Source organism: Eulemur rufifrons, chromosome 2, assembly GCF_041146395.1.
Source record: "Eulemur rufifrons isolate Redbay chromosome 2, OSU_ERuf_1, whole genome shotgun sequence".
Lineage (NCBI taxonomy): Eukaryota > Metazoa > Chordata > Mammalia > Primates > Lemuridae > Eulemur > Eulemur rufifrons.
Window position 1 is genome coordinate 44,168,148 of NC_090984.1, and position 26,372 is coordinate 44,194,519.

Sequence of the window (26,372 nt, forward strand, 5' to 3'; positions counted from 1 at the left end):
GTTTTATTATTTAATAATTAGCTGAAAGTATTAATACATCCGAAACCCTAAACCTTCTTCATTTACCACTTAAGATTCAGGTATTGTGTTAGGTGCTGGGGTTGTAAAGATAAATCTGAACTTTCTATCTTTCAGGAACTCACATTGCAAAAGAGAGGGTAATTATCTAGTTCCAGAAGATCTGAAATAGAAAGTGAAGCCACCAAATAGGGTCCAAAACTGACTTGCTTCCTTGTTTCATCTGGAAGCCACTTTTGCTGGAAATAGCTCTCTGAACTCTTGGTCTATGAGCCAGTCCTGGAGACTGATTTTATATTATAGTTGCTAATGGGGTAGGATCTTCTGGTCTTTAAAACAAATCAGGTACATCGAGAATTAGAACATCAAAGTTACACTCCAGTTTTTAAGTCCCTGGTTTATGCACTTACAGATATTCAGTATTGGCCCCAATGGTCTCATGCTGGGGGTGGGGGAGGGCCCGGGCCTGGGCTGGGCAGCTCCGACTCTGGCTGTCCTCTCAGGGCCGTGTGGAGTTGTCTGAGTTTAAGGTGTTCAATTCTTACAGGTCACTGGGCAGCTTATGACAGCTGAGGCACGGTGGGTTTGAGTGGCCAAGTTTCCCTCTGGTTGCCTGCCGTGGAATGTGTTTTTCCCATAGAAACAACATTTTAAGTTGTGGTCAGGTTCCCAGACCAGCCCACAATAGCCTACTTAGCTGATAATGCAGCCGAGAGACTGCTATTTGACTAGCCTGGGGACCAAACCACCACCTATTAACATTGTTTCTATTGGAAAGGCCATTCCGAGTTCCAAATACCAATATAGAAGTGAAATTTTGGATCCCTACCTGCTTGTCAACTGGGAGCTGCCAGTACTTGGAGCTGAAGTATCGAATCACCCTGCACTCTTAGTTGCTGAAGGACTCCATTCTTTCCCCTAAATCTGACCCCATTGGTTGATTTTCTTGTCTTTCCCTGGGGCTGCCAGTACATTCAGAAGATATTATCTCCCTGGACAGAGATCTTGGTTTGAGAATTTCTGGGAAGTGGTGAGGATCGTGGTTGCATTCCCTGTTCCTTCTGTGGATGGTAACAGGAGGGGAGGGAGCAGTGAATTCCATGAACACCACCCCAGCCTGACTCTCTGTGCAGGCTCTGGATCACCTCACTAGCTGACTTGTTTTGTGTTTTCAATCGTTACTGTAATTTCGTTTGCCCTTTGGAAAAGTATGATGTGGCTTCAGCTTGAATAAATGGAGCGAATATCCCAAAGAAAATGTCTTGATAGTCCTTGGACTCCCTGGTAAAATCCAGGGCTTGCAGAGTTCTGGGAAGCAGTTCTTTAAAAGGACTAGGTGTTTTCATGGTGTCATTGGTCAAATTCTCCCAGATGCTTGAGAAATGCAAATTTGAGTTATGCACAAATTTGAGTTATGCTGGTTTTTCTGTTTTAAAGCAACCCTTCCTCATCCTTAGAGGGTCAAACTCAGTTTCAACTTCATGAAGAAATACACCTCTTGTCACATATTTAATGGGAGCACCTTTTACAAGCTTTTAATTTGAGCTTTAATTTTTTTTCAAAGAAAAACATATACATACCATCTATAAAAGATTCCAACAGGATTTAAATTGGCTGCTAGTCTAAAATGAACTCCCAGATTTGGGCAACTGCCTTTGTGGCTTTCTGTGTCCCCAATTTTCTTAGGCTGTGTGTATATGTGTGTGTTAGAGGAGCATATATGTGCAGGCCCTTAATAGGGTGGTAAATTCTTTGGCCCTTAAGTTCTTGAGCTATTGCTTTTGATCAACACAGAATCCCTACAAAAAGTTTAGGGTACGCAGCAAATGAAACTGTTGATGCATCACCTTTGTGCTGCCTGTGCTGAGATTCCCCACTCACCAATGGGAAAAGCCTTCATCTAAGCAGCACATCCAAAGAGACCTTTCAAGGTCACCCTGTGGATTTTGTCATGATTGTCTTCTAGGAATTGGCCACATAAGGCTGGCTCCATCTATGGCTTTGATCAGTTGTAACAATCTACCATAATAAAACACATGTCAGTTTGTGAACTGAACATCTTAGTTTAGTTGCTTTTGGAATTTTTTTTTTTCTCTTTTGCTAAAGGAATAAATAGAATCAACTGTTTATATATGAGTCTTATTTGTCTACGTTGATTTTGTGTTTTCTCAAAGGAAATATATTGATTCCTGAGTTGTAAACATTGAGAACTTCACTGATTAGAATTATTGACCAGCATGTCAGTGAAATAACCAAGGCATGAAACCATCATACATTACTGTTTAATTGGCTGTAGCCCCTCAAGGAGGCATGAAATAGTCTTCCTTCAGGTAGATAAATTTACAGGAAATAATTCTCATTATGAGACAGTTTTTCATATTGGTGGCATTTGCAGCTGGCCTACTTTTGATACCAAAGAGATTATATTAATCTTTGTTAATTGTAATTTGAACTTAACTAAGTCAATATTATCTTGTGCACTTATAAATAGACCCTAGGGATATTCTAGGCATAAAAGACATTATTTCTGTGCTTGAAAAACTATTACTGTGGGATCAGAGTGGGTGGGTTGGGTTGCAAGAATGACATCTAGACATATAATTATTTAAAATATATAACTACACTTTAGTGTACGTAGGTTTTTTTTTTTTACAGATATGTCTGGAATTGTGCTTGTAGCTTGAAAGATGGATGAGATTAATCAGGAAACACTATGGAAGGGGATGGAATTACACATTGTAAGGGAATGATGGAAGGGCTTTCCTTTTCAATGTATATAGTATCTTTTTTTTTTTTAACACAAGAGTCTTGCTCTGTTGCCTGGGCTTGAGTGCTGTGGCATCATCATAGCTCACACTCCTGGGCTCAAGCGATCCACCTGCCTCAGCCTCCTGAGTAGCTGAGACTGCAGGCATGCGCCACCCTGCTGGCTAATTTTTCTATTTTTAGTAGAGATGAGGTCTCACTCTTGTGCAAGATGATCTCAAACTCCTGACCTCAAGTGATCCTCCTGCCTCAGCCTCCCAGGATTACAGGTGTGAACCACTGTGTCCATCCATGTATAGTATTATATACAATGTAGTATAAAGATGGAGGAAGAGTCTGGGTTTAGCTTGTGTGGTGGAGGTGGTGTGTGCATGAGTGAGGACTGAGATGGTGAAGAAGAAAAGCTGAGTGGAAGGGTGGAAGTTGAAGGTGTAGGTGAAGATGAAAGTGGGTAGGTAACGTCAGCCTACCTGGTAGAGATCTGAAGCTAATAGTGGGATGTTTAACATTATGGAGGGGGAAGGTCTTTCACTGGGTTGTAGGGGAACACAGTTAAGCATGGTGAACATGACAAGGTACTTAGCTAGCTGAATTGTCCTAATGGAGTGGCAATAAACTAGGAAGCCAGGAAAAAAGAACATGATATTAGGCCAACAATGAAATCACCAGGATTTGGACATGGGATTTGCTAATGGAGTTAGGGAATTTAAGAGGAATTTTAGCAGTGAGATGAAATAAAACTAGTGACTCCCCTTAGCAACTGGGAAACATCAAATCTTAGCTCAATAGTCCTCTTCTGAGACTGCCTAGATGCTGAGGCTGACGGCCCTCATTCCTGCTTCCTTTAGTTCCCCAGGTAGATCTTGATGTGACTGTTTTACCTGATTGACACTTTGCATATGTGCCTATCTTTCTAGACTGTATAATCCTCAAGAGCAAAGACTGTCTTAGTGACTTTTGAAGTGTAATTTTTATAATTTATAATTGCATAGTGACAGGATTATTATTTTACTTTTAAATAAACTTTTCATTTTGGAAAAGTTTTAGAGTTACAGAAAAATTGAGAGACTTCCCGTAACCCCCCGAACAGTTTCCTCTGTTAGCATCATAGACAAACATGGCACATTTATTACAATTAATGAACCGATATTGATACATGGTTAGTAAAGTCCATTCTTTATTTAGATTTTCTTTATTTTTACTTAATGTTCTTTTTATTTTCAGGATCCCATCTATGATACCTTATTACATTTAGTAGTCATGTCTTCTTAGGCTACGTCAGTGCTCAGATATTCCTTGTTTTTGATGACCTTGACAGTTTTGAGGAGGGTTGGTCAGGTATTTTGTGCAGTTTCCCTTGTGGAATTTTTTGATGTTTCTGTCATGATTAGACTGAGGCTATGGGTTTGGGGGAAGAAGATCATGAGGTGAATTTCCATTTTCATCTCATCATATTGGGGTTTATAGTATCAACGTGATTTGTCACTGTTGCTATAAACTTTGATCACCTGGCTGAGATAGTGTTTGTTGGGATTTTCCACTTTCAGTCACTCTCTTCCCCCGCCCCCAGCGTACTGCACCCTTTGGAAGGCAGTCAGTATGTGCAGCTCACATGTAAGGAGTCGGGAGTTATAATTCATATCCTTGAAGGCAGAGCATCTGCTAAAGTCTTTGGAATTCCCCAGCACAGGAGATTTGTCTCTTCTCTCCCATTTATTTATTTATTCAATCATTTATTTATCAGTATGGATTTAAGGATATTTATTTTATACTTTGGGTTATAATCCAATGCTGCTTTTGTTATTTTGTTGCTCCAATAGTTCTAGCTTTGGCCACTGGCTGTTCTTTCATTTGGGTCCTGTGTCCCTTGTCACGCCCCCATCATTATGGCTGTTCAGTACTTTCTTACTATCCGTCACCACAAGGTGCTCCAGACTCATCTTGTGTATTTCCTGCCCAGTCCTAGAATCAGCCATTTCTCCTAGGAGCCCTGATTCCGTTTATTGGCGAATGCTATTAGCAGCTAAGATCTGAGTATTAGGTATGTCCATCTTAGTTTTATTTCTTATCTAACACGGTGCCTGGCACATAACAAGTTCTCATGAAATGTTGCTGAAAAGCTTTGTGTGAGTGGGCAAGGTGCTTAGTCACAACGTACCCTGCTGTGCAGCTCAGTGGATTTACTGGCTGCTCAGGAAGATGAGCCCTTAATCTTGGATACATTGAGTTTGAGGCGGTAACAAAATATCTAATTCTACATGCCCTGAAAACAGGAACTAAAGAGAGAATAAAAGAGCCAGTGAGAGAGAGAGACACACACACAAAGAAAGGGAGAGAGGGAAGGAGAGAGAAGGAAGACAGAGAGGGAGGGGTGGGGAACCTGCGTCCTCAAGGCCACATGTGGCCCTCCAGTTCCCGAATCACGGCCCCTCAGCTGACTCCAGACTTCACAGAACAAATCCCATGAGGCTGCACTCAAGGATCCAGAAGGCCACGAGGCCACAGGTTCCCCACCCATACGTGTTCCTTTTAAGATTATTTTTATTTAAACAACAACAAAAAAAACCTGCGTGAAGTAGGTTGGAGAGGTTGGCTGGCTTGCATCTTCAAAGGAGGAAACCAGGACTGTCTGTGTCCCAGCCGTGTTGACCCAGACAGTCCAGAAATGAGTCTCTGGTCTGGAGAGCCCAGCTGAAGCTTGAGGAGGCCACGGAAGCCGTTCTCATTACCAGGGTTTGAAGTTTCGCTCGTTACTCGAGGCGAGTTGTTGTGACTGGCAGATGGGCTGGAAAAGACACATGTGGTATTCAAATCACTGCTGAGAGACTTGACCTCTGCCTTCAGCGAAGAGGGCCGGAATAAAGGCACTAAAATCAGGGGGAGCATTTGCAAAGTTTGCTAGAGTAGTATATAGGTCCCTTCATCAGATAGTACTCATGATTTTTTTTCTTTTTATCTTGATAAAAATTTGACTAAGAACAAATAAAATCATGATGAGTAGTTGACAATACATGTAGCTCGTTTGTGTATTGTAATTGTTTCATGATTATCACATTTTCAACAGTGGAAATTATTTTAACTCTGGAACAGTAGGATATCAAGATACTACCTTGGGACATGTTACAGGGGCAATTGGTCATCCTTTGTTATGTGAGGGCATCTAACACAATAACCCCTCCACATTTACCCTTCCACATTTATGCTCAAGGGGCTCAGTCATAATTTTTTCCCTTTAAAGGTCAAAAAACAGGCACCTCATGTAGCAGGGTCAACCTCATTAGCTGTTACCTAATTCTTAGTGTTCTCCTTGCCTAACGATTTAATCACTTCACAGGCAGAGAAACTAATGTATATGAAATAAGAGCCTCCTGAACTTGTTTGTATTACCCCAGGCTTTTCTGAAAAGGAGTTTGCACTTGGGATAGGAAGCAGAAAGGCTATCTTGCTGTAAGAGAGGCCAAACTTGCAGAAGTGGGTTCTGGCTGAGGAATGTGGACACACTGCAGACATCTTGCACAGAGGCCAACTCTTGCAATGATGTGGTCAGACGTGGGAGAGCCCAGCTGTCTGCTTCATTGAGAGAGGCTTTAGCTAGCCCACACAATCTCTCAGTGCTGCGTCCGACTGGATCCAAATATCAAGCCTGCTGAAGCTCGCCCATCCCCCTGGGTGAATGGAGTTGGGTTATTGGAGATAAAAGTAAGAGAAGTTACAGATAAAGACTTAGCTATTTTTTAAAACTGTAACATACAGTGGTGAAATGGAATATAAACATATTTTCCTTTTTCCCCTCTGGACTATTAGAATACAGGTAAAAACTATTCATGCTTTATCTTTGGTCTATTGATAGACATTTTGTGATTTTTGTTTCTTATGTCACCATGACTGCTATTGGGTGAAATATCATCTTGTCTCCTAAATGCAGTGGTCCCCAACCTTTTTGGCACCAGTGACCAGTTTCATGGAAGAAAATTTTTCAATGGAACTGAGGGAGGAGGTGGGGGGTGGGGGTGGGCGTGGGATGGGAGGCTGAGGTCAGGCGCTGATGCAGGCCATGGGGAGCGGCTGTAAATACAGATGAAGCTTCGCTCACTCCACCATGCTCACCTTCTGCTGTGCAGCCTGGTTCCTAACAAGCCACAGATGGTACTGGTCTGTGGCCCGGGGGTTGGGGACCACAGCCTAAATGCAGCTTTGACTTAACATAGGCGTTAAGAGAGTGTACTCTAGAGTCAAGCTTCCTGAGTTCAAATCTCCATTATGTACTTCCAAGCTGTGGGACCTTGGCTAGTTTGTTTAACCTTCCTAAGCCATAGTTTCCTTAGTGTTAAAGATAATAATAATATGATTTACCTCCGAGTTGCTATGAGGTTGAAATAAAGTAATGTATCTTTAGCACTTAGCAGAAAGTTCTTTTCCCTTTGGATTTTAATTTCCTTTAATTTGTCAAATGCTACTGCTACCTGCACAGAGCTTTAACTCTGACTTTTGGGGGGAGGGATTGGTGCCAGTGGCTGATGGAATGAAAAGGAAGAGACAGGCATGAATGCTTCACTTTCATGGACATGAAGGAGTAACTTCGTTAGAGAGTTTGCTTCTTTGTACATGCTTTTTTGTACTGAAACCTTAGAATAAAATCTTTTATAATGGAAATAATCCAGCATGTCTCCTTTAGACTTTACGTGTTTTAGTGCTTTCCAACTTAAATAAGACATTCATTTATTTCCAGAATTAGAGCTGTTTTTGTGTGTGTGTAAGTAGAACAAATGCCACCCAGCTTGTTTGAACGCGTTCTGTTAGTTTGCAGTTCTCGAGACCAAAATCAGCAGAGGGACATCTCACATCTTTCTAATACTTTGCATTGAGCCACACAACATAGTAGTACTGAGAGTGATTTATGGCCACACAGTGAAAACAATCGTTGTTTGAGGATATTAGTTGGAATTAAATAATATATTACTTGTAAATGATAAAGTTTTAAAACTCAGGAAAAGCCGGAGGATGCAAACAAGATAAATCACAATCCAAAATTATATAGAACGTTAAGACATGCAGTGAAATGAAAATGTGTTGCACTAACAAAAGGGAACTGTGAATGAATGAAACCGTTCCTTTTGTTTCATTCTAATGAAACAGGAAGTATTCTGTTTAAAAGTAAAGTTCTTGCTTTAAATAAAAGATGATGATTAAAGTAAAAGAACATATATTTTAAAAATGAACAATTGTGGATGAGCTTTAGATGAGAAAGCAAAAGAACTCCCTCAGCTTTCCCAGGTCCTCATCTCTTAAGGCAACTAGTTTAAACATTTCTGTTTTTAGGTCTTCTTGTGTTTATTTCCATAACCCCATCTCCTATGTTTGTACTTTTATGTCTAGATTTAAACAGTACCCATTGGTCCCTTGCTGTGAAAGGTGGGGACTTATATTACTTAGCTATCTATACCTTTTTCTCTCTTCTTCCCAGTTTTTTTTTTTTTTTTGTAATTGTAGTATGACTTTTATTTATTGGTTATTTTAAACACTGTAATATATTTAAGAAATCCCTGTTTCTTGGATCAATTGCTTTAGTGCCCTCTACACCTTTCCTCCCAACTTGTTTCCCAATTTATGTCATCTATACCATTGCTTTTATACTTTGAGGGTTTAAAAAGCTTATATTTTGTTTTTTACCCATGATAAATTGTTAAAATCTTCCATGTTTTGGCTGTAGGTTGATTATAAACATTGAAAAACAATAAAGAATGTTTATATTACTATGCTTTTTCAAATACCTTGGAAAATGTTTTGATTCTCTTGCTTTGTAGGACTAAAATTACTGATGCTGGACCCCTTTTCCTTAGCCTTTTCACCCTATTATATGTGTTGTTACTCCATAAATACACTTATTTTTGTCAGACAATATGTCCTGATTTTTGTTTAAAAAACATTGTTACCAGAACCGCAGGGCACCCTGCAAAGGCTCAGGGTCCTCTGAAGCTATTCCAGGATTTGCTTTGGGGTTGGACTGGGTCCAGTGGAACTACTGTAATGGGCTGTTGGTGGGGAAGGTTCGAGGCAGTTCACTTTGGCCTGGATTGTCATTTTAAATCGAGAGGACTTTTACAAAATGTGGGAGGTCTGAGCATTCCATCCCCACCCCAGCCCTCTACCCTGTCTTCACCTTTCACTTCTCTTCCCGAGAGTCAGAGTTTCCCCAGGAAGTTCTGGACACTCTGAAGTTTCAGGCATTATTTTGTCACAGGAGGGACAACAGGTTGAGAGTCATTGATTTAGAATTCTCAATAAAGTCTTCCTTTCTTCCTTAATTCCTCTGGTCCCTTTGGCTGAGTAGTTAATCTAGGTCAGAAGATGACTCTGTTATGATGATGCTTTTTTTGGTCCTTTTCGTACATGAAGTTTTTCATGTCCATTATTTCATCTGATGCATCTGTACATATATGATGTAGACAGGGAAAACATTTCATTATCTTAATGTGTACAGAAATACACTGAGCTCCGACTTCCTTAAGTCATGCACATGTTAAGTCTCTATCTAGTCATTTTCTCTTTAGCCTTGGAGAAGACTCAGGCTGCTGGATATGGAGTTAGGGCTCTTTCCCTGGTTCCTCCTTCTTTCTTGCTAATTCTCTTTCTGACCTTAGCATCAGTAAGTCTGAGGTGTGCATTGTGCCCCACAGTGTTCCAGGTTTTCTGGGGCTACAAAAAGAGTAAAGGGCAGGACAAAGACCTTACCTTTGGTTCCCAATTGTGCATGCGGTTGAAGTAGTGAGTTCAGAGGAAATGCAGGAGGGCTCTGTGCTGTTACGTATGGTGTGCATATACAAAGAGAATGTATGTGTGCACTCCAGCTGAAATACATTTTAGCTGTGCAGTTGCTGTAAAAGCTTATGCTTTTGGGACAACAATGTTTATATCAGCAAGCTTTGGAATACCTCCTAGTTTGTGAAATTGATTGCAAAACATTTGACCTTCCTTACAGCCCCCAAACTGCAGGAACTAATATCAATGTTTAGGCCCTCAGGATATAACAAAACAAAATGAATGGTTTCTTTTGAGTCTCTGTGTATTATATTCTCTGCCTTAGTTTCCAGTGTTGAAGTCGTTAGATCCTTGCCCAGTTGCTCCCTGCAATTGTTAAATATGGATCATCTGGATTCGGAATGGAGGCTTTGCTCCAAGACATGTGATGAACTATCTGTAAACAAGAAACCCAGAGTGACATTGGTTTTATTTTCCTGTAACTGCGGGTATCAACTGTGTTTCCAGACTTTTGCTAAAGAAATATTTACATGTTTTGGCCTTTACTTTTCTTGACTCATGTCAGAGTTTGCATTCCTGTAATTTTGGTGAAAGAAAGAATGTGTAACATTTTAGAGGTGAGCTGGACCCTAGAATAAATATATATACAGCTTCAAAGAGTATAAATTAAAAACCTTATGTGCAATAGATTTTATTATAACCTTTAACTAGATTGGTAAGAAGTTTATTGTTTAAATTAGACTTGTATGGCTCTACGAATTGTGATAGAATGTGTTGCATTTTGTATCCCCGGTTTTTGTTTTCCTGGTGCACCATATGCGTAGATGATATTAAGGGATATCCTTACTGATATTATTAGATATTATGTTTAAGTGTCCTAAACTACTAAGCCAGCATTGAGTCCTATAAGTTTACTTTTTGCTGTCCGTCAGGATTCATTCTGTTTTTATAGCTCAGGGATTTTTCCCTTTTATTTGGTTATCTCTCTTTAAAAAAAAAAAAAAAAAAAAGAATAGAATTCTTGTGTTTTTGTTTCAGACCCAATGTCTGTGGATCACGTTATAATGCCTACTGTTGCCCTGGATGGAAAACCTTACCTGGTGGAAATCAGTGTATTGTCCGTAAGTAAATAGACAACCTGTCATTCTGCATGTCTGTCTTTTGTTGTTTTAGTTACATGGTGGTGCTAAGAATTTGGTCCTTTGTAACTGTACCATTAATATGTTTATAGCAGAGCTTTCCAGCTCTAAGATTTTCCTATTTTCTCTGAATCCAGGTTGGGAAATACATTAACTTGGTGAAATCACTGTCATACTTAAATTCAGTGACTTCTTTAAAAATGTTTCTGAAGTACAGAGATTGGAGCCACAGAGATATTTTGATCAAAGTTGTGTGTCGTTTACACCTGTTGCACCTGGTTGCACAGATTATGTAATCACTTTGACGGGAGTTTGAAAAATAGGTTATCATTGCTGATTTTCTTTTTTTTTTTTTTGAAACAGAGTCACACTCTGTTGCCTGGGCTAGAGTGTCGTGGCGTCAGCCTAGCTCACGGCAACCTCGAACTCCTGGGCTCAAGCAATCCTTCTACCTCAGCCTCCCGAGTAGCTGGGATTACAGGCATGCACCACCATGCCTGGCTAATTTTTTCTGTATATATTTTTAGTTGGCCTGATAATTTCTTTCTATTTTTAGTACAGAAGGGGTCTTGCTCTGACTCAGGCTGGTCTCGAACTCCTGAGCTCAAGCAATCCTCTCGCCTCAGCCTCCCAGAGTGCTAGGGTTACAGGTGTGAGCCACCGCGCCCGGCCTGATTTTCTTATTGTAGTTTCTAACTTGGTTGGCCACCCACAGGTTACCGTAACCCTGCGCATTGAATTTGGGTGGTTGAGGCCAGAAGGACACCTAACACTTAGACGGAGGGAGGTGAAGAGGGTAGAGCATCAGATGACAATCAGTGGGAAGACTAGGAAAGAACTTAAGTGATAACAGAGATTTCTCTAGTGATTTCTGCTGCAAAGGCAAATCTCCAGATTCTCACAGTATCCCACAAATGTGGAGGGACAAATCACATGCCAGACAAGGTGCAATTTAATGGAGACGTTAGAGTCAAATTAGTTACGGCATCTGCCTCCCATGAACTTTTATAGTCGTCACACCTGTGAAGTAATTTGTGGTTTTCAGAAAACTCCATTAGTATAATGGAGAAATTTAGGGCTGAAGGGACATTAAGGAATTGCTTAGTCCACCTTCTCACTTGGCCAAGAGTGGTCTATGGAGAGGAATAGAATATTTTATCCAATATTCACCTGATGACCTAAAAAAGTTTATACCTTTCCCCATTCTTGATTTTGACCAGAAAACATCGTATTCATTTGGCACATTGTGGTTTAAGACCAAAATTGAATTACCAAGAGGGGGATATGATGGTATTTGCAGTTTTCCCAGTGAACTTGACAACAGAATCCTTTCCCAGTGTTCTTTAGAGTTCTCTGAGAAATTCTCTCTTTAGGTATTCAAATAAATGTTTATAGGGTCCTTTGACAGCTTATTTCATAGGGTTTTCCAATTTCCATCCTCAGCTGTTTTGATACTTTAATGCACTTTCTATCCAGTGTATTATTTTAGCCTTGCACATCATGTTTGCCTCTTGCAAGGTTGTGCAGGTGTTTGAAGAAAGGATTATGCTTATGATTATAACAAGTAGTAACCCAATCTTAGTCTGCTGATAAATATTAATATAAATCATTTGCCATTTAAACTTACTCTTTTGGCTACTAGCAGAGCATTTGGTACTGGATTGCTATTAGTCACTGGGTGGCTTCAAAATGTAAATATTTCTCTAAAGGATGAATGGCTTCCTGATTGTAGAATCAGTACTATGAGAGTAGATTCTAGCATTCTACTCTCAGACTGTCGATGTAATTCAGAACAGGACAAAAATTCAGCATTAATCATGTACAGTAAAATTGGCTTCCAAGAATACTGCTGCTTTTTTTATATACAATAGTGATTATAAAAATAGAATTCTTATAAGCACATAAATATACTCAGATGCAGGAATTTTATTGTTTTATTTTCCCTTCATAGCCTTTCCTGGCTTTTAATAGATTGAGTGCTGTGGAATAAGCAAAGAGAGATTGAGAACAACTGTTATGGGTAAGGGAGTTACTGATTTTTAAGCCAGCGTTTGTTTAGTCCACAAGACCTGTTTTGTAAATGAGAATACCTAAGGCTTAAGGTCATACAAGTCATGGGACCAAAGTTATCGAGGGGCCTGAGAACCCAGGTCTCATTGAGAACTGGGTCCCTGTGACTAACCATGCTCTGAATCCATGTGCTAACAGACCTCTGGTTTTATTCACAGCCATTTGCCGGCATTCCTGTGGGGATGGATTTTGTTCGAGGCCAAATATGTGCACTTGCCCATCTGGTCAGATAGCTCCTTCCTGTGGCTCCAGATCCAGTGAGTCTAACATGTCATTATATATAATATTATTTTATGTGGTTACACCCTATTTTCTCCTAAATTTGCTTTTGGCTTTTCTCTTGCCTGCAATACATTTTTTTTTTTTTTTTTTCACTAGAACATCTGCCTTCTCTGTTCTGCCCAAAATACTTGGAAAGACTTTCCACAATCTGGCCTCTCATTTCCCTTCTTCACTCTTTATAGGAAAATTACCTATGGGGCATAGTGACTGTGAATAATATAAAGATTATGGCCTTCTGTGTAGGTATCGCCTTATTCATCTTTGTATCTCCAGTGTATACCCCCTCGAAGGTGCTCAATGAAATGATTCTTTAATGAACATTTTTGGCTCAAGAAATCGAGGCATTCTTCCCTGTGATACTGAAATATGAATCTGATTAAAAACTTATTTAAAACTCAAGACCCCTGCCTTTATAAGAAGAAAATGTAAGAGGCTGTTATGGCAGTTTCTGGGGTGATTTGTCATGAAGCACAAACATATTTTCCCTTTTAGAATTTTGCCACTTCTGTGATGCCAAATAAATATCCACAGTTCATTCTTCAGAGCCTTTGCTTGTTCTATTGTTTTTTTTTTTTTTCTTTAAGTGTAGGGTTTGCAGTAGTGAATTAGGAAAAATGAGGCGTGGGAAGGAGGCAAGTCATTATTGGTTGTTTAAAAAGTTGAAGTTCATGTTTGTATGAACTTAGCCCCTCAATACCTCAGCCATCACCAAGGTGAAAAACTTAGGTTCCTTTTCCATTTCCCATTTCAGGTGAGAAAATGCACTCCTCTCTCAGTATATTCTATTTTTGACAAGGTTTTGTGGAAAAATGTTGTGAAATATGTTCATTCTCTTTTGTTCATTGCAAGTAGAGACTTCAGTGTGTCAAAGTTTATTACCTGTTAAGAGGCCTAACATTTGAATGTGACTCTCATTAGCCAATGAACAGGCCAGGGCTAGTCGTCCTGTGTAGCACCCTCTTGGTGCCCACTCACCTCCCTTGGCATTCACAGGTGAACATAGGGGACTCTGCCTGAGAGATTTGTGACATCTTCCTGGCCAAGGAGAATGTCAGATCTGCATGCAGGGCAAGCTGGAAGTGCTGGAGGGTTAGTGGACCTAGAAGCAACTTTTAACCAGTAACAGATGGAGAGTTGTTGGATAAGTGCCCCAGCTTTCTTGCCTCTCAGTTTGGATAGCTATGAGGTTTGTTCCACACTGTCTCCTGAAGTTCCCTAGTGAGACTGAGCCCTCATTGTCCACAGTGATAATAGACTTGATAATATACTTTACTAGCTTCTTTCTTTTCTCTGTCTCACTTTCCCACTCTCCTACCAGTGTTTTCTAGAATTACTTCCAAAACAAACTACTCTATTTAAATTATTGTTTCAGAATCTGTTTCTGGTGGAACCCAAACAAAAACAGCCTAGTACTAAATACAGCCAGTGGTAGATTGGAATAGAAACTCCCCTGTGGGCTGGGACTCTTGCTTATTGCACCGACTATAGCATATTATTACTTGATCACAGCTTGGTTTCAAATTTGCATCCAGCAGGTTCATTCCATCTAGCAAGGGCATCTGAGCTGGGAGAATAGAAAGAGGCAGAGAAGTCAGCAGGTGGCACTTTCGGGAACATGCTGGTCATCTCCATCTCTGTCAGGATGACCTCCAAGCTGATGCTGAGGAGTGTGAGTCTCAAGGTTGGGAAAGAAATGTAGATACCAAATTGGGAATAGATCCCATTTCTCAGATTGGTCCTTAAACCAATCAACAACACTGCACACTTCCGGGGGAAGAAAATATAGCCAGATTGCAAAACTGGGTATCCAACTGGAAAGGTCTTCCTTCAGTGATAGTGTGAGCTACTGATGATTTTTGTGACGAGTAAAAATTGTGGAATGTGGTGACAAGATGTTAACAAGAGCAGAGGGAAAAGCCGTGGTCCTAGTGTACCTCAAGCTAGCCGTGGGATAGTGGGAGTACAGTGGTAAGGTCCTGAGGCTAGAGATTGAAGTTTAAGATTTATAGATGGAGCTTTCTGAAGAAGCTTGGGTCACATATGTGGTACAAAGTCCCCAAGTAGCTTGTGGATGAGAGTGGTATACAGAAGAGAATCTGTTTTCACTAGCACCTTTTGAGGTATCTGAAACCTTTAAAATCATTGGCTTGAATTCCCTGAACTAATATTGTCTAAATGGTTTGCCAAGCTACAAATGGTAGAATGTTTTAAATTAAAGGTAGCTAGGGATGATCAGAATTCATTTCTCATCTTTTAAAGTGATATTCTAGGGAACAGCTCTGCAATTCTACACAACTTTCTGGCCATGGTATGGTAGACAGTAAATGTAGATAGGTCACTTTGCTAATTCTCTTGCTGATGGAAGGATAACCCTAACTCAGAGAAATGTTTTCAATCACCAGTTGTGGTTCGACTAAGAGGTGTGAATTTAGATCACTTCACCAATTTTTCCTATGAAAAATTTATACTTATTATGTGATAGGAGGCAAAGAAGTCTAGGCAAGTTGTGGGACCTCTGAGGACTTTAGTTTTCTCATTTGAAAATGAAAAGAATGGAAGGAAGTTGGTTTTTTTTTTTTAATAACACTTAAGTGTCTTTTGACCCCAAGAATAGAAAATGATCTCTTATGGCCTCTATATTTCCAGAAGGTCCAAACTGCCAGCCAGTGATTCTTCTGAACACCAGGAAGATGTGGCTTCCCTTGCACCTTGTAGAAACTCTTGACACTGGTCATTAAGGCACCAGCACAAAAAGAAAGATTAGCTAGACAGGGTCAGAACAGTGGTTTTTCTAGACTTTCATTCCAGCTCTATTTAGGACCATTCTCTACTCATCGGTCTCTGAGGCTAGAGATGATTCTTAGCAGTCCTAATTCTCATAAAGACCTATCATTGTTTACCAATCCATGAATTTACTCAAATTCATCTGAAACATGTGTATACACACATACATACACATGCAAATATACATTAGCTTGTATTAATAATACAGGGATTAACAAACTTTACAAATGTACATATTGTTGCAGTTTTATGGACTGCTATAACAAAATGCCATAGGCTGGGTAATTTATAAACAACAGGAATTTATTTCTTACAGTTCTAGAGGCTAGTAAGTCCAGGATCAAGGCGCCAGCAGATTGCATGTCTGGTGAGGGCCCATTCCTCACAGCTGGTGCCTGCTTTGTGTCCTCACATGGTAAGGGGCAAACAAGCTCCCTTGGGCCTCTTTTGTAAGGGTGCTAATCCCATTCATGAGGACTCTGCCTACATGACTTGATCACCTCCAAAAAGGCTCCATCACTTAATGTATCACATTGGCATTAGGTTTCAACATGTGAATTTTGAGGAGACACAATCATTTAGACCATAGCATACATATAATTATTTATAATACATGATTATAAAAGTTGTTCCCTGTATTTTATATTTCAGACTTTGGAAATCAATTTCATGCTTATCCTGTTTTATTCTTTACACTATTTTAAAGGATTTTTAAAATTAAATTTCATATTTTGAGATAACTATAGATTCACAATCAGATGTCTTAGTCTGTTTGCTGCTGCTATAACAGAATACCACAGACTGAGCAATTTATAAACAATGGGAGTTCATTTGGCTCACAGTTCTGGAGGCTGGGAGGTCCAGAAGCATGGCGCCAGCATGCTGTGAGGGTCATCCTGTGTCAGAAAGCATCACATGGCAAGCAGGCACATGAGACAGAGAGAAAATGCGGGCTGAACTGAGACAACTAACCCACTCCTCAGCTAATGACATGAATGCATTCAGGAGGGCAAAGCTCTTGTGACCTAATCTCCTCTTAAAAGTCCCATCTCTTAAGACTATCACAATGACAGTTAAATTTTAATATCAGTTTTGGAGGGGGCATTCAAACCATAGCAGTTGTAAGAAATAATATGGGGAGATCCTGGGCACTCTTTTCCCAGTTTCCCATGGGAAAACTTGCAGAACTATAGTACAATATCACAACCAGGATATAGCAACAGTGGATGCTGTCAAGATGCAGAACACGTCCACGACCACAAGGATCCCTCATGTTACCCTTTTATAGTCATTTTCCTCCTGCCCGTATGCCCTCCTGACACCCACTAATCTGTTCTTCATTTCTATAATTTTTTCATTTCAAGAATTTTATGTAAATGGAATCACATAGTATGTAACCTTTGGGGATTGGAATTTTTCACTCATCATAATTCTCTGGAGATTTATCTAGTTTGTTGCATATATCAATAGTTTGTACCCTTTGACTGCTGAGTAGCAGTATATGCTATGGATGTACCACAGTTTGTTTAGCCATTCACCTGTTTGCTGAAGGGCATCTGGGTTGTTTTAGTTTTTTGTTATTTGTGCAAAGCTGCTATAAGCATTCATGTACAAGTTTTTGGTGTCAACACAAGTCTTCAAACTCTGGGATAAATGCCCAGGAATATAATTTCTGGGTTGTATGGTAGTTGCATGTTTAGCTTTTTAAGAACTGTCAAACTGTTTTTTGAGTAGCTGTACCATTTCACATTCTCACCAGCAGTGTGTGAATGACCTAGTTCCTCTGCATCCTTCCCAGTTTTTGGTGTTGTCACTATTTTTAATTTTAGCTATTCTCACAGCTGTGTAGTGATATTTCACCGTGTTTTTCATTTGTATTTCCCATTGGCTAATGATGCTGAACATGTTTTTATGTGCTTATTTGCCCCCTGTGTATCTTCTTTGCTGAAATGTCTCTGCATTTTATTTTTTCAGATTTTAATTGGATTATTTATTTTACTCTTCAGTTTTGAGAATTCTTTGTATATTCTAAGTACTATCTGTTTATCAAATTTGTGATTGCAAACATTTTCTCCCACTCTGTAGCTTGAGTTTTTTAATGTTTTTAATGAGATCTTTTAAAGTCCAATTTATCAATTTTTCCTTTACTGGATCATGCTTTTGATGTTAAGTCTAAGAATGCTTTGCCTACTCCTAGATCCGGAAGATCTCCTCCAACTTCTTTCTAAAAGTTTTATAGTTTTACATTTACATCTGTGATCCATGTGTTGTGACCATTTTTATGTGAGGTGCAAGGTTGAGATCTAGGTTCAATTGTAGCTTACAGATGTCCATTACTCTAGCACCATTTGTTTCTGAAAAGGCTATCCTTCATCCATTAAATTACCTTCGTACCTTTGTCCAAAAGTTGGGCATATTTGTATGAGTCTGTTTCTGGGTTCTCTATTTTATTCCATCCATCCATGTGTCTGTCCCTTCTTTAATACCGTACAGTCTTGATTACTGCAGCTATATGATAAGACTTGAAATTGGATAGACTCATTCTTCCCACTTTATCCTTCTTTTTCAAAATTTATTTTAGCTATTCTAGTTTTTTTGCCTTTCCATAAGAAGTTTAGATTAATCTTGCCTATATCTACAAAATCTTTTATGATTTTGACAGGAATTGTGTTAAACCTGTGTGTCAATTTGGGGAGTATTGACATCACCTTGTGCAACCCCTTACTCTTTGATCAAAATTTTATCCCTTTCAGTTTACTTCAATTCAGTGAGAATTTGGGGCACTTGTACTCCTAACATGAATCTGAGCTCTAAGGGTATAAGAAGGCCAGGAGAACAATTCTAGACCAGTGTGTTAGCAAGTTTGCTGAAAGTGGAAGGGGAAGGGAAGGTGGTACTGTAGCTACTTTGGAAGAAGCAACCCTTGAAAAAGTTCTTTAGGGAAGTATAGGATTTAGATGGACAGAGAGGAGAAGAGTACATGGAATCTACTCAGACTTGTCCTTAGAAATGGTTGAATTCTTTGCTTTCTAGTCTGCACTCTATGGAAGCACCTTTTTCACTGCTATCATTTAACTTTAAGTTGTCCTTCTCTGGACCTTTTACAGCTTGGCTAGGTTTTTCTTTCTTTCTTTTTCTTTTTTCTTTTTTTTTTAGATACCTTCATGAAGTTGCTCTTCTAAGCTGTGTGACTGTGTGTCTTCAGGCACCACAAGACATTTATGCACTTAGGGGAAATATCATTGGTGTTATCTCTCCAAGTGAAAATTGTTTTTGTCCTGCAGTGATTGTTGTCTCAGGTGTACAGTCCAGAAGTTAGTCTAACTGTTTAATTTGTCTGTCTGTGTTTTTCCCAGTGCCTAAATTAAAATCACATGCTCGCCATACAGATGCTTATTTGCAAATTGCTCCCAATGTTCTTTCTGCCAGTTGTGCCTGCCAAGATGATGGCAGGTCTTTAGAGTTATTCCAAACCTAATGCGTCCCGAAGAAAATCTTTACCTGAGGTATTTAGACCTAAGTGCAAGTCTGGCACCTCTCTTATTTCCAGAGCATGCTCACATTGTTCTCTTTTGATTCATCATTTTAAGAATTAATTTGTTCTGGGCTATAATGTAAAGACAGTTTCTTCTGTTACTCTGATGGCCTGGCAAATGAAAGGCATTTCGTAAGTAGTTTGAAATGACTGACTGAAATCTGAAATGAACAGAAAATTAATTTGGGAATCCTGTATGGATACAAGGAGATGACAGCATTTCCTGTTAGTTCTAGGATATTGAGCCTTACGTGAAACCCATTGATGGGCTGTCTGCCCATCTCAGGGGCATATCCTCACTGAGGATTTAGGGATCTCAGGGCTAACTGTGTGTAGCAGCAACAGCCTACACGCTGACACTTTGACCCTTCCTCCCTAGTATTTTCTGCTTCTGATAAAATCTTAACACAGACTGAGTTTAGGAATATATTCTGACTTGGGGTATTTAGCGCATCCAATAAAGCATATATCATCTTGGTGGTGTAAGGGGAACCCTATTTTCAATTGGCTTTTTTAAGAGACATAGAACCTGGTCTCTTAATTATGAGACATCTGGAATTCTTGTTCGAATCAGAATAAATTTAGAATATGTACCAATGGCAGGACTCAATCCAAAATAAAACCAGTTTGCGTATGTATTCTCTCTTAACTGTTCCTTGCTTGTGCAGTGGAGCTGCATGCTAGTTCCTTTATTTCCCCACAGAAATCCTGAGCGATTGCTCTCACCTTTAAAGGAATGCTTTCCCCCCCCCTAAAGATTTCAGCCTCACAAAGAATATGAAGTTTCTTGTGGTAAACATGTTTAAGGCCAAGCAGGTGGTGGAGATCCCATCATCTGTTGCTGAGCTCGCTCCCTCTGCACTTCCCGGCAAGGATTCATGGTGCATTGGTTTGTGTAGGCCACTGGACAAACCAGGCCTTATTGCTTTACAGGTCTGACCGAGTGGTTTTATTTTTTAAAGGAGAAAGAATATTTTTGCTGGAAAAGATTCACCTGAAAGACAGTGTAGAAAAAATAAATAAAAGCATATAAGGGAGTTTTTTATTATATTGCATTTCAATGTAAACTTATCATTCTTCTCAGCAAGCAGAATTCATTCTGATTTTCAACTTGAAAAAATAATGTAAAGTCACTATTTAAACTACTGTTAGCTTTTTTTATCTCAAAGAAGCTAAATGGCTTTGTTGCTCATGTGGGAATGGAAATTAGCTCTTGGCCTGAACTGCTTTAATTGAAATCAGTTTGAGGGCTGAGTTCCTATGCTGCTTGACAGATGACATCATTTCCTGTGCTTTTCCCAATCCTCACTGTTTTTCTAAGATAGGATGAAGCTAAGTTTAACTTCAAATTTTAAAGTAACTATACACCTTTTCCTGACCTACTTAGAATATTATCCAAAGTTTTCACCAAATCTTTTTTTTTTTATTGTATACTTGTAGATAGCTTTTTAGTAAAGAAAGCATTTTGGCTGAGGTGTTTGAATGGAATTATAGGAGCCTAAAATAATAGTTTGTTTTAATCAGTTTCCTGGGTTGCTTGATTTCAATGCTCCAACAAAGGAGTTATTTCTGCTTTTATACATGGGGAAACAAAGATAAAAATATTTTAAATAGCAACCTACTGAGAGCTGTATAAGTGCTGAGGACACAAATGAGCAACTTCTCAGTCTCAGTTTGGTCCTTGAGCATAGCTTTTGATGTTACTATCAGATAGCATGAGTTAAATAAGTAAAAATTAGTTTAGCATGGTTTTGGTACAGCACCTACATTTAGGCAAGGTGCTACTCTAGGCACTTAGGGGGATACTGTATAATTATTATAATAATCATGACCCTTGCCACTGTTAAGTACTTTTTAGACAAATGGGCTAGGGATAGGGGGAAAAAAACCTAAAAATAGATCATATTATATAATGTACATGTCAAAAGAGAAGTCTAAAATATTCTGAGAAGAGACAGGGCTCACATCTGCTTCGGGAGGGAGGAGAGAACAGAAATCAGAAAAGATCAAGAGAAAGAAGAGACATTTGAAGTGGGTCTTGGAGATAGTTAGGATTTCAGTATTGGGTGGGAACTGTGTGTGTCATGTGTTGGGGGTTAAGAGTTAGGTGTAAAGAGACAAAGAGGCAGGTTACGGAGGGGATTCCATGAGGAGACTAGCACAAGCAGAAGTGCCTGGCATTTCGCATGGCACATAGTAGGCACTCAGAAATATTTGTTCAGTGGATGAATGACTGATAAGTAGATCAGGGGACCGAGTCATAGGACAGATTAGGAGTGTGCCAGGGAGCCCTGAAAGGCACCTGGGGCCATGCTGAGAAGGGCCTTGAATACCGAGAGATGGAGGTGGTTATTAGTTCAGTAGAGACAGGGAGCCTTTGATGGTGTTTCTGTAAGTGTGTGGCATGTTCTTGAAAAGATGTATCACCTTCAACCTGACCTAAGTTTTTTCCCCGCCACTCACTTCCTGCTGTGTGGCCTGGTTCCTAACAGGGCATGGCTGGGGGTTGGGGACCACCATTCTAGAGGACTAAGGAATACACCAGGATTTTGAAAGTGTTATTAGCATACCTAAGTTGCTGACACAGAGGCAGCCTAAACATTAGAGAAATGAGAGTGCACGCCTGTGTGGTCATTATCGCTCACAACCAAGCTTGCAGGCGTCTTTTACTTCAGCTTTTTCTAGCGTGTCCTCGTCTCAGGGCCGAGGCTGTCAGGCCCTGGTCTTTCTACCCTGGGCCCTGAAACGCACGCTTCCGTAGGTGAAAATGTGACAAGTGGATTTCAGACACGGAGGGTCTTGTTTAGTTTAAGGTATAGTTTAAACAAGCAGCTCTTTCTGAGCCAAACCCAGCCATCCCCATTATCAGGCAGTGTTGTTATTAAATACCTTTCCAGGTATTTTCTTTTTTCTCTTTTCTGCCTCCAAAATTTCTTTTAAAAAAATTCTGTGGAATCTGTGACTTCAATTGTTTCCATGACCACCTGCTTGAGACTCTAAATCTTTTCACAGGAAAATTACTGCCGTTGTAATCTTGTCTCCTATGGCTACCCAAGGCACTACTTTCTTGTTAGTATAAATGACAGAAAAGACACTGAGTTGTAAGTTCTGTTAAGTTAGGGAAGTCATTTAGCACTATTAAAGTCAATGTCAAAGAAACAATTGCATTGTGAATTATTTTATACACACAAATGATAACATATTTAGCATTGTCAAGTGGGTCATTTCTGAATAAATATATGAATTCTAAGAAACCATTTTACTTTCTCTTCCAATAACTATAAATCAACTCCTGTGAACTGTTGCAATCTATGCACTTAAATTGCAAAGATGAATCATTTGTCTTTTTTTTTTCCAGTACAACACTGCAACATTCGCTGTATGAATGGAGGTAGCTGCAGTGATGATCACTGTCTGTGCCAGAAAGGATACGTGGGGACTCACTGCGGACAACGTAAGTAAACCATAGTTCAAGTGTTCTAGATGTTAACCTACATGTAGACAAATAGAATAAAGAGATAAGTGCTGATGGATTTTCTTTAATTACCTGGAACACAGCATTTTTATACATGTCCAATGACCCTTACAAAGGAACAGATCACTTAATACACGTAGCATCAAATTTCCATTTGGAATCATGGTGGTAATGGGTTGTTTGGTGCAGTTTCCTCTAACTTATTTTCATCACCCTGCTTGCCTCACTCCTTTGATTTATAGTCATCACCCAAGGTGCAGAACTCTTGTTCATTCCAGCTGTATACCTTCCATTCACTTGCTGACCTTCTCCACTTGGATTTTCAGGAAGCATCTCAAAGTATTTCAAAACTCAACCTCATCTTTCTTCCCAAACATGTCCTTTCTCTTGATTAATGATATCTCCATCTCTCTAATTTCCCAGTGTAGATTCTGCTACTGTAGGACTTATCACATGGTGTTCAGTTTGTTGATTCACTCACACACACTATTTATTGTATCTACTTTCCACCAGTCCCTGTGCTTTTGTAGCAGATGAAAAATTCTTTTAAAAAGCTTGTTTTTTATTACTCCAAGATGAATATACATACACCCTACAGAAAATCTGGAAACGTTCAAAATTATAAAAAATAAAATTTTTCATGATCCCGTCATTCCCCATACTACCTTATAGACTTTGAATGCATATTCGATACATGAGATCTTGTTGTATATATACTTTTTCATACGACTTTTTCACTTAATATATTATTAGAAGTATACATGTTATTAAACATTTTAAAATACATTTTAATGGTCGCCTGATACTCCATTATACAGACATTTTACTGTTTATTTAATGAATCCTTAATGGTGAACATTATTCAGATTGTTTCCAATTTTTGCTATTGTGTATATGTATTTGCTATGATGAATAATGGTATTAAAAATAAACCAAAATTTGTATAATGGCCTACTGACCATCCCACACACTGCAGTGTGATAAGAATATTGGTTGAGTTTTGTGCAGCCCAGCATGGAGAGAGGAGAGGCAGGACAGCCTCCCTAGTGTGGGTAATCCTTCAGCTGAGTCTTGAGGGATGGGTAGGAGTTCACCTGTCAGGTGATGGGTGAAGTGTCCTTTATGCAGATGGCATGGCATGACCAATACACCAGCCCAGGACATAGCAAGGGATGTGAGACATAGAAGGTGCTTTGGTGTTGCTAGAGCTTAAGGGCTGAGAGAAGCGATGAGAAGGGAAATAAGGTCAGGTAGGAAGTCATGGGCCAGGTTTCAATGCCTTTATACATACTATGTTTTCTTCTAAAGTAGAGCCAGGAAAGGGGAATAAGATAACAATAAACAACAATAACAACAACAACATACACATATTAAGTTACTTACTCTTTACATTTATTAACTCATTTAATATGACAATAGCCCTTTATGTTAGAGGTCATAAATATTACCTTCTAACGGATGAGGTTCAGGGACTCAGTAATTTCTCTAAGGATATACAGCTGGTAATTGGCAGAGGTGGGATTGAAGCCCAAGCATTCTGACTCGACAGCCCATGCATTTTCTGCTGAGAAACACTGACCTCGTCCCCTTCAGTAACAAGGGTTTACAATGAGAAAGATCACTGTGGCCACAGTGTGGAGGAGGAAGAAACAGGAAACAGGAAGACCAGTCCTAACTAAGGCTGTGGCCGTAGAGATGGTGAGGTGGGGATGGAGTCAGGTATTTCAGGAGAAGAATCAGAAGGTGCTCCCTTTGGTGCTCCCTGAAGGAGTTTAGCTCAAAGCCCAGCACACAACAGGTGCTCAATTAACACTTGCAGAATTAGAAAACTTTTCCTAAACTTCAGCTTCCTCATCTGCAAGATTGGGGGGGGGGGTTGTTGGTTTAGGCAAGCTCACCATTTCTTTTCTGCTTAGACTCTCTTTATTCTCTCCTGATTATAAATTAAGAGGCAAAGCAGAACAATTACTGTATGTAAACCCTCTGATGTTGTGATGAGAAATGAACTCCTGCCATAATTTTTGGCTATAAGGGGTTGTGTCAGTTCGGGTCTTCTGATGCCAAGTGGATGTTAAGACAAAATTCGATATACAAGAAATTTATTAGGGGAAAAGCTTGTGAAAAATAACGGACAGAGGAAGCAGGAGTAGGAGGGGTTAACCTTCAGACTACAATGCCTATCTGCCCTCTGTGCAAGGAGGGAGGGAAGGAAGGACAATTGTGTAGAAGGAGCTTCAGACTGTAGTGCCCCTCTGGGAAAGTCTTACCCAGGCTGATGGAGAGCCCAGAGAGAGCCCATCAGCAGAGTTCCATGACGGGCGGAAGTGCCAGGCTCTAGTGTCCTGCTGTGTGCAGTCATTGGCCAAGAGTGTGCCCTTGGCAGTAGATCTAAAGGGGCCACCGCTGGAGGCTGCCTGCTGGCTAAAGTCCTTGCGGCAGGTTCCCTTGAAGGGAAGCCTGAGTGGCTCAACTTCATGACTGCTACAGGGGTAGAAGCAAAACGTATGGAAACTATATAAGGAGCGGTGGGTTTAAATGGAAGGATTGGGGAAGCCTCATGGAGGAGTGAGGCTTGAACTGGGCTTTGAAGGGTGGGTGGTTCTGGCAGATTTGGCAGGGAAAAGCTGACCGCCCATGACAAAGATCCCTGGAAAGAGGCCATGCATGCATGAGTTACAGGAAATTGTACAGAGAGGAGTTGTTCAGAGCATGGGCTTTCAATTCTTATTTTGATGCCTTTTTTTACCAAGTAAAATGTCTCTTCCTCAAGGATCTCTAGACTTACAGCACCAATAGTTTCGATGGATTCTGTTATCACACTCAATTGGGTCTTCATTATGGTGCTTACATTACTAACTGCCAGTCTTAGTATTTTGTTGTTTGCAGTTAATTGTGTGATTTAGCATGCTACTTTTCTGTAAGAGTGACATCAGAGGGGGCGATGTTTGCTCTCAGAGGAGCCCTCTCTGATGTTACTGTGTTTACATAGATCCTAAACAAAAGAGTCAGTTTGCTAAAATGCAGTTCGCATCCAGTGAAGTCCCTTAGAAACCATCATTTCAGCTGCAGAACTGAAAGCATTGCGCAGATGCTTTCGGGAATGAGACCGGCAGCATGAACACAGGTGCAAACACACCTCTTCCAGGATTCCCTAAGAGTTGACTGAGGAACATCTGAGGATCTGTAACTTTCAAGTGACTGTTCAAAACAAATACCAGAGTGATTATTTAGATATTTTCTTGTTTTCCTTTCATGGGATTGTAAGTGTTACTTCATTAGCATCTACCTTCAGGTAAAGCTTCTCAGCGTTCTCCTTATTTTCCAGCTGTCTGCGAAAGTGGCTGTCTCAACGGAGGGAGGTGTGTGGCCCCAAATCGATGTGCGTGCACTTACGGCTTTACTGGACCCCAGTGTGAAAGAGGTAATGGTTTTTTAAAAAATAATTTGCCTGAAGACATCCTGGCGCCTAGAGCTGCTATTGATTTGCACAGTCATTGGGTTTGTGTGGCTACTTCATGGATTTTGCTGAGCTTTGAGGGTGTTT

General features: G+C 39.9%; 1 protein-coding gene across 1 annotated transcript in view; it reads left to right on the forward strand.

The window, feature by feature from the left end:
- The window catches only part of FBN1 (fibrillin 1), a 229,089-nt gene that overhangs the window by 19,328 nt on the left and 183,389 nt on the right, over positions 1 to 26,372 (forward strand). The window contains exons 3-6 of the mRNA XM_069483916.1: positions 10,582 to 10,664; positions 12,911 to 13,009; positions 22,712 to 22,807; positions 26,154 to 26,249. Of these exons, the coding sequence (XP_069340017.1) occupies positions 10,582 to 10,664; positions 12,911 to 13,009; positions 22,712 to 22,807; positions 26,154 to 26,249 (374 nt within the window). The remainder of the gene's footprint in view (positions 1 to 10,581; positions 10,665 to 12,910; positions 13,010 to 22,711; positions 22,808 to 26,153; positions 26,250 to 26,372) is intronic.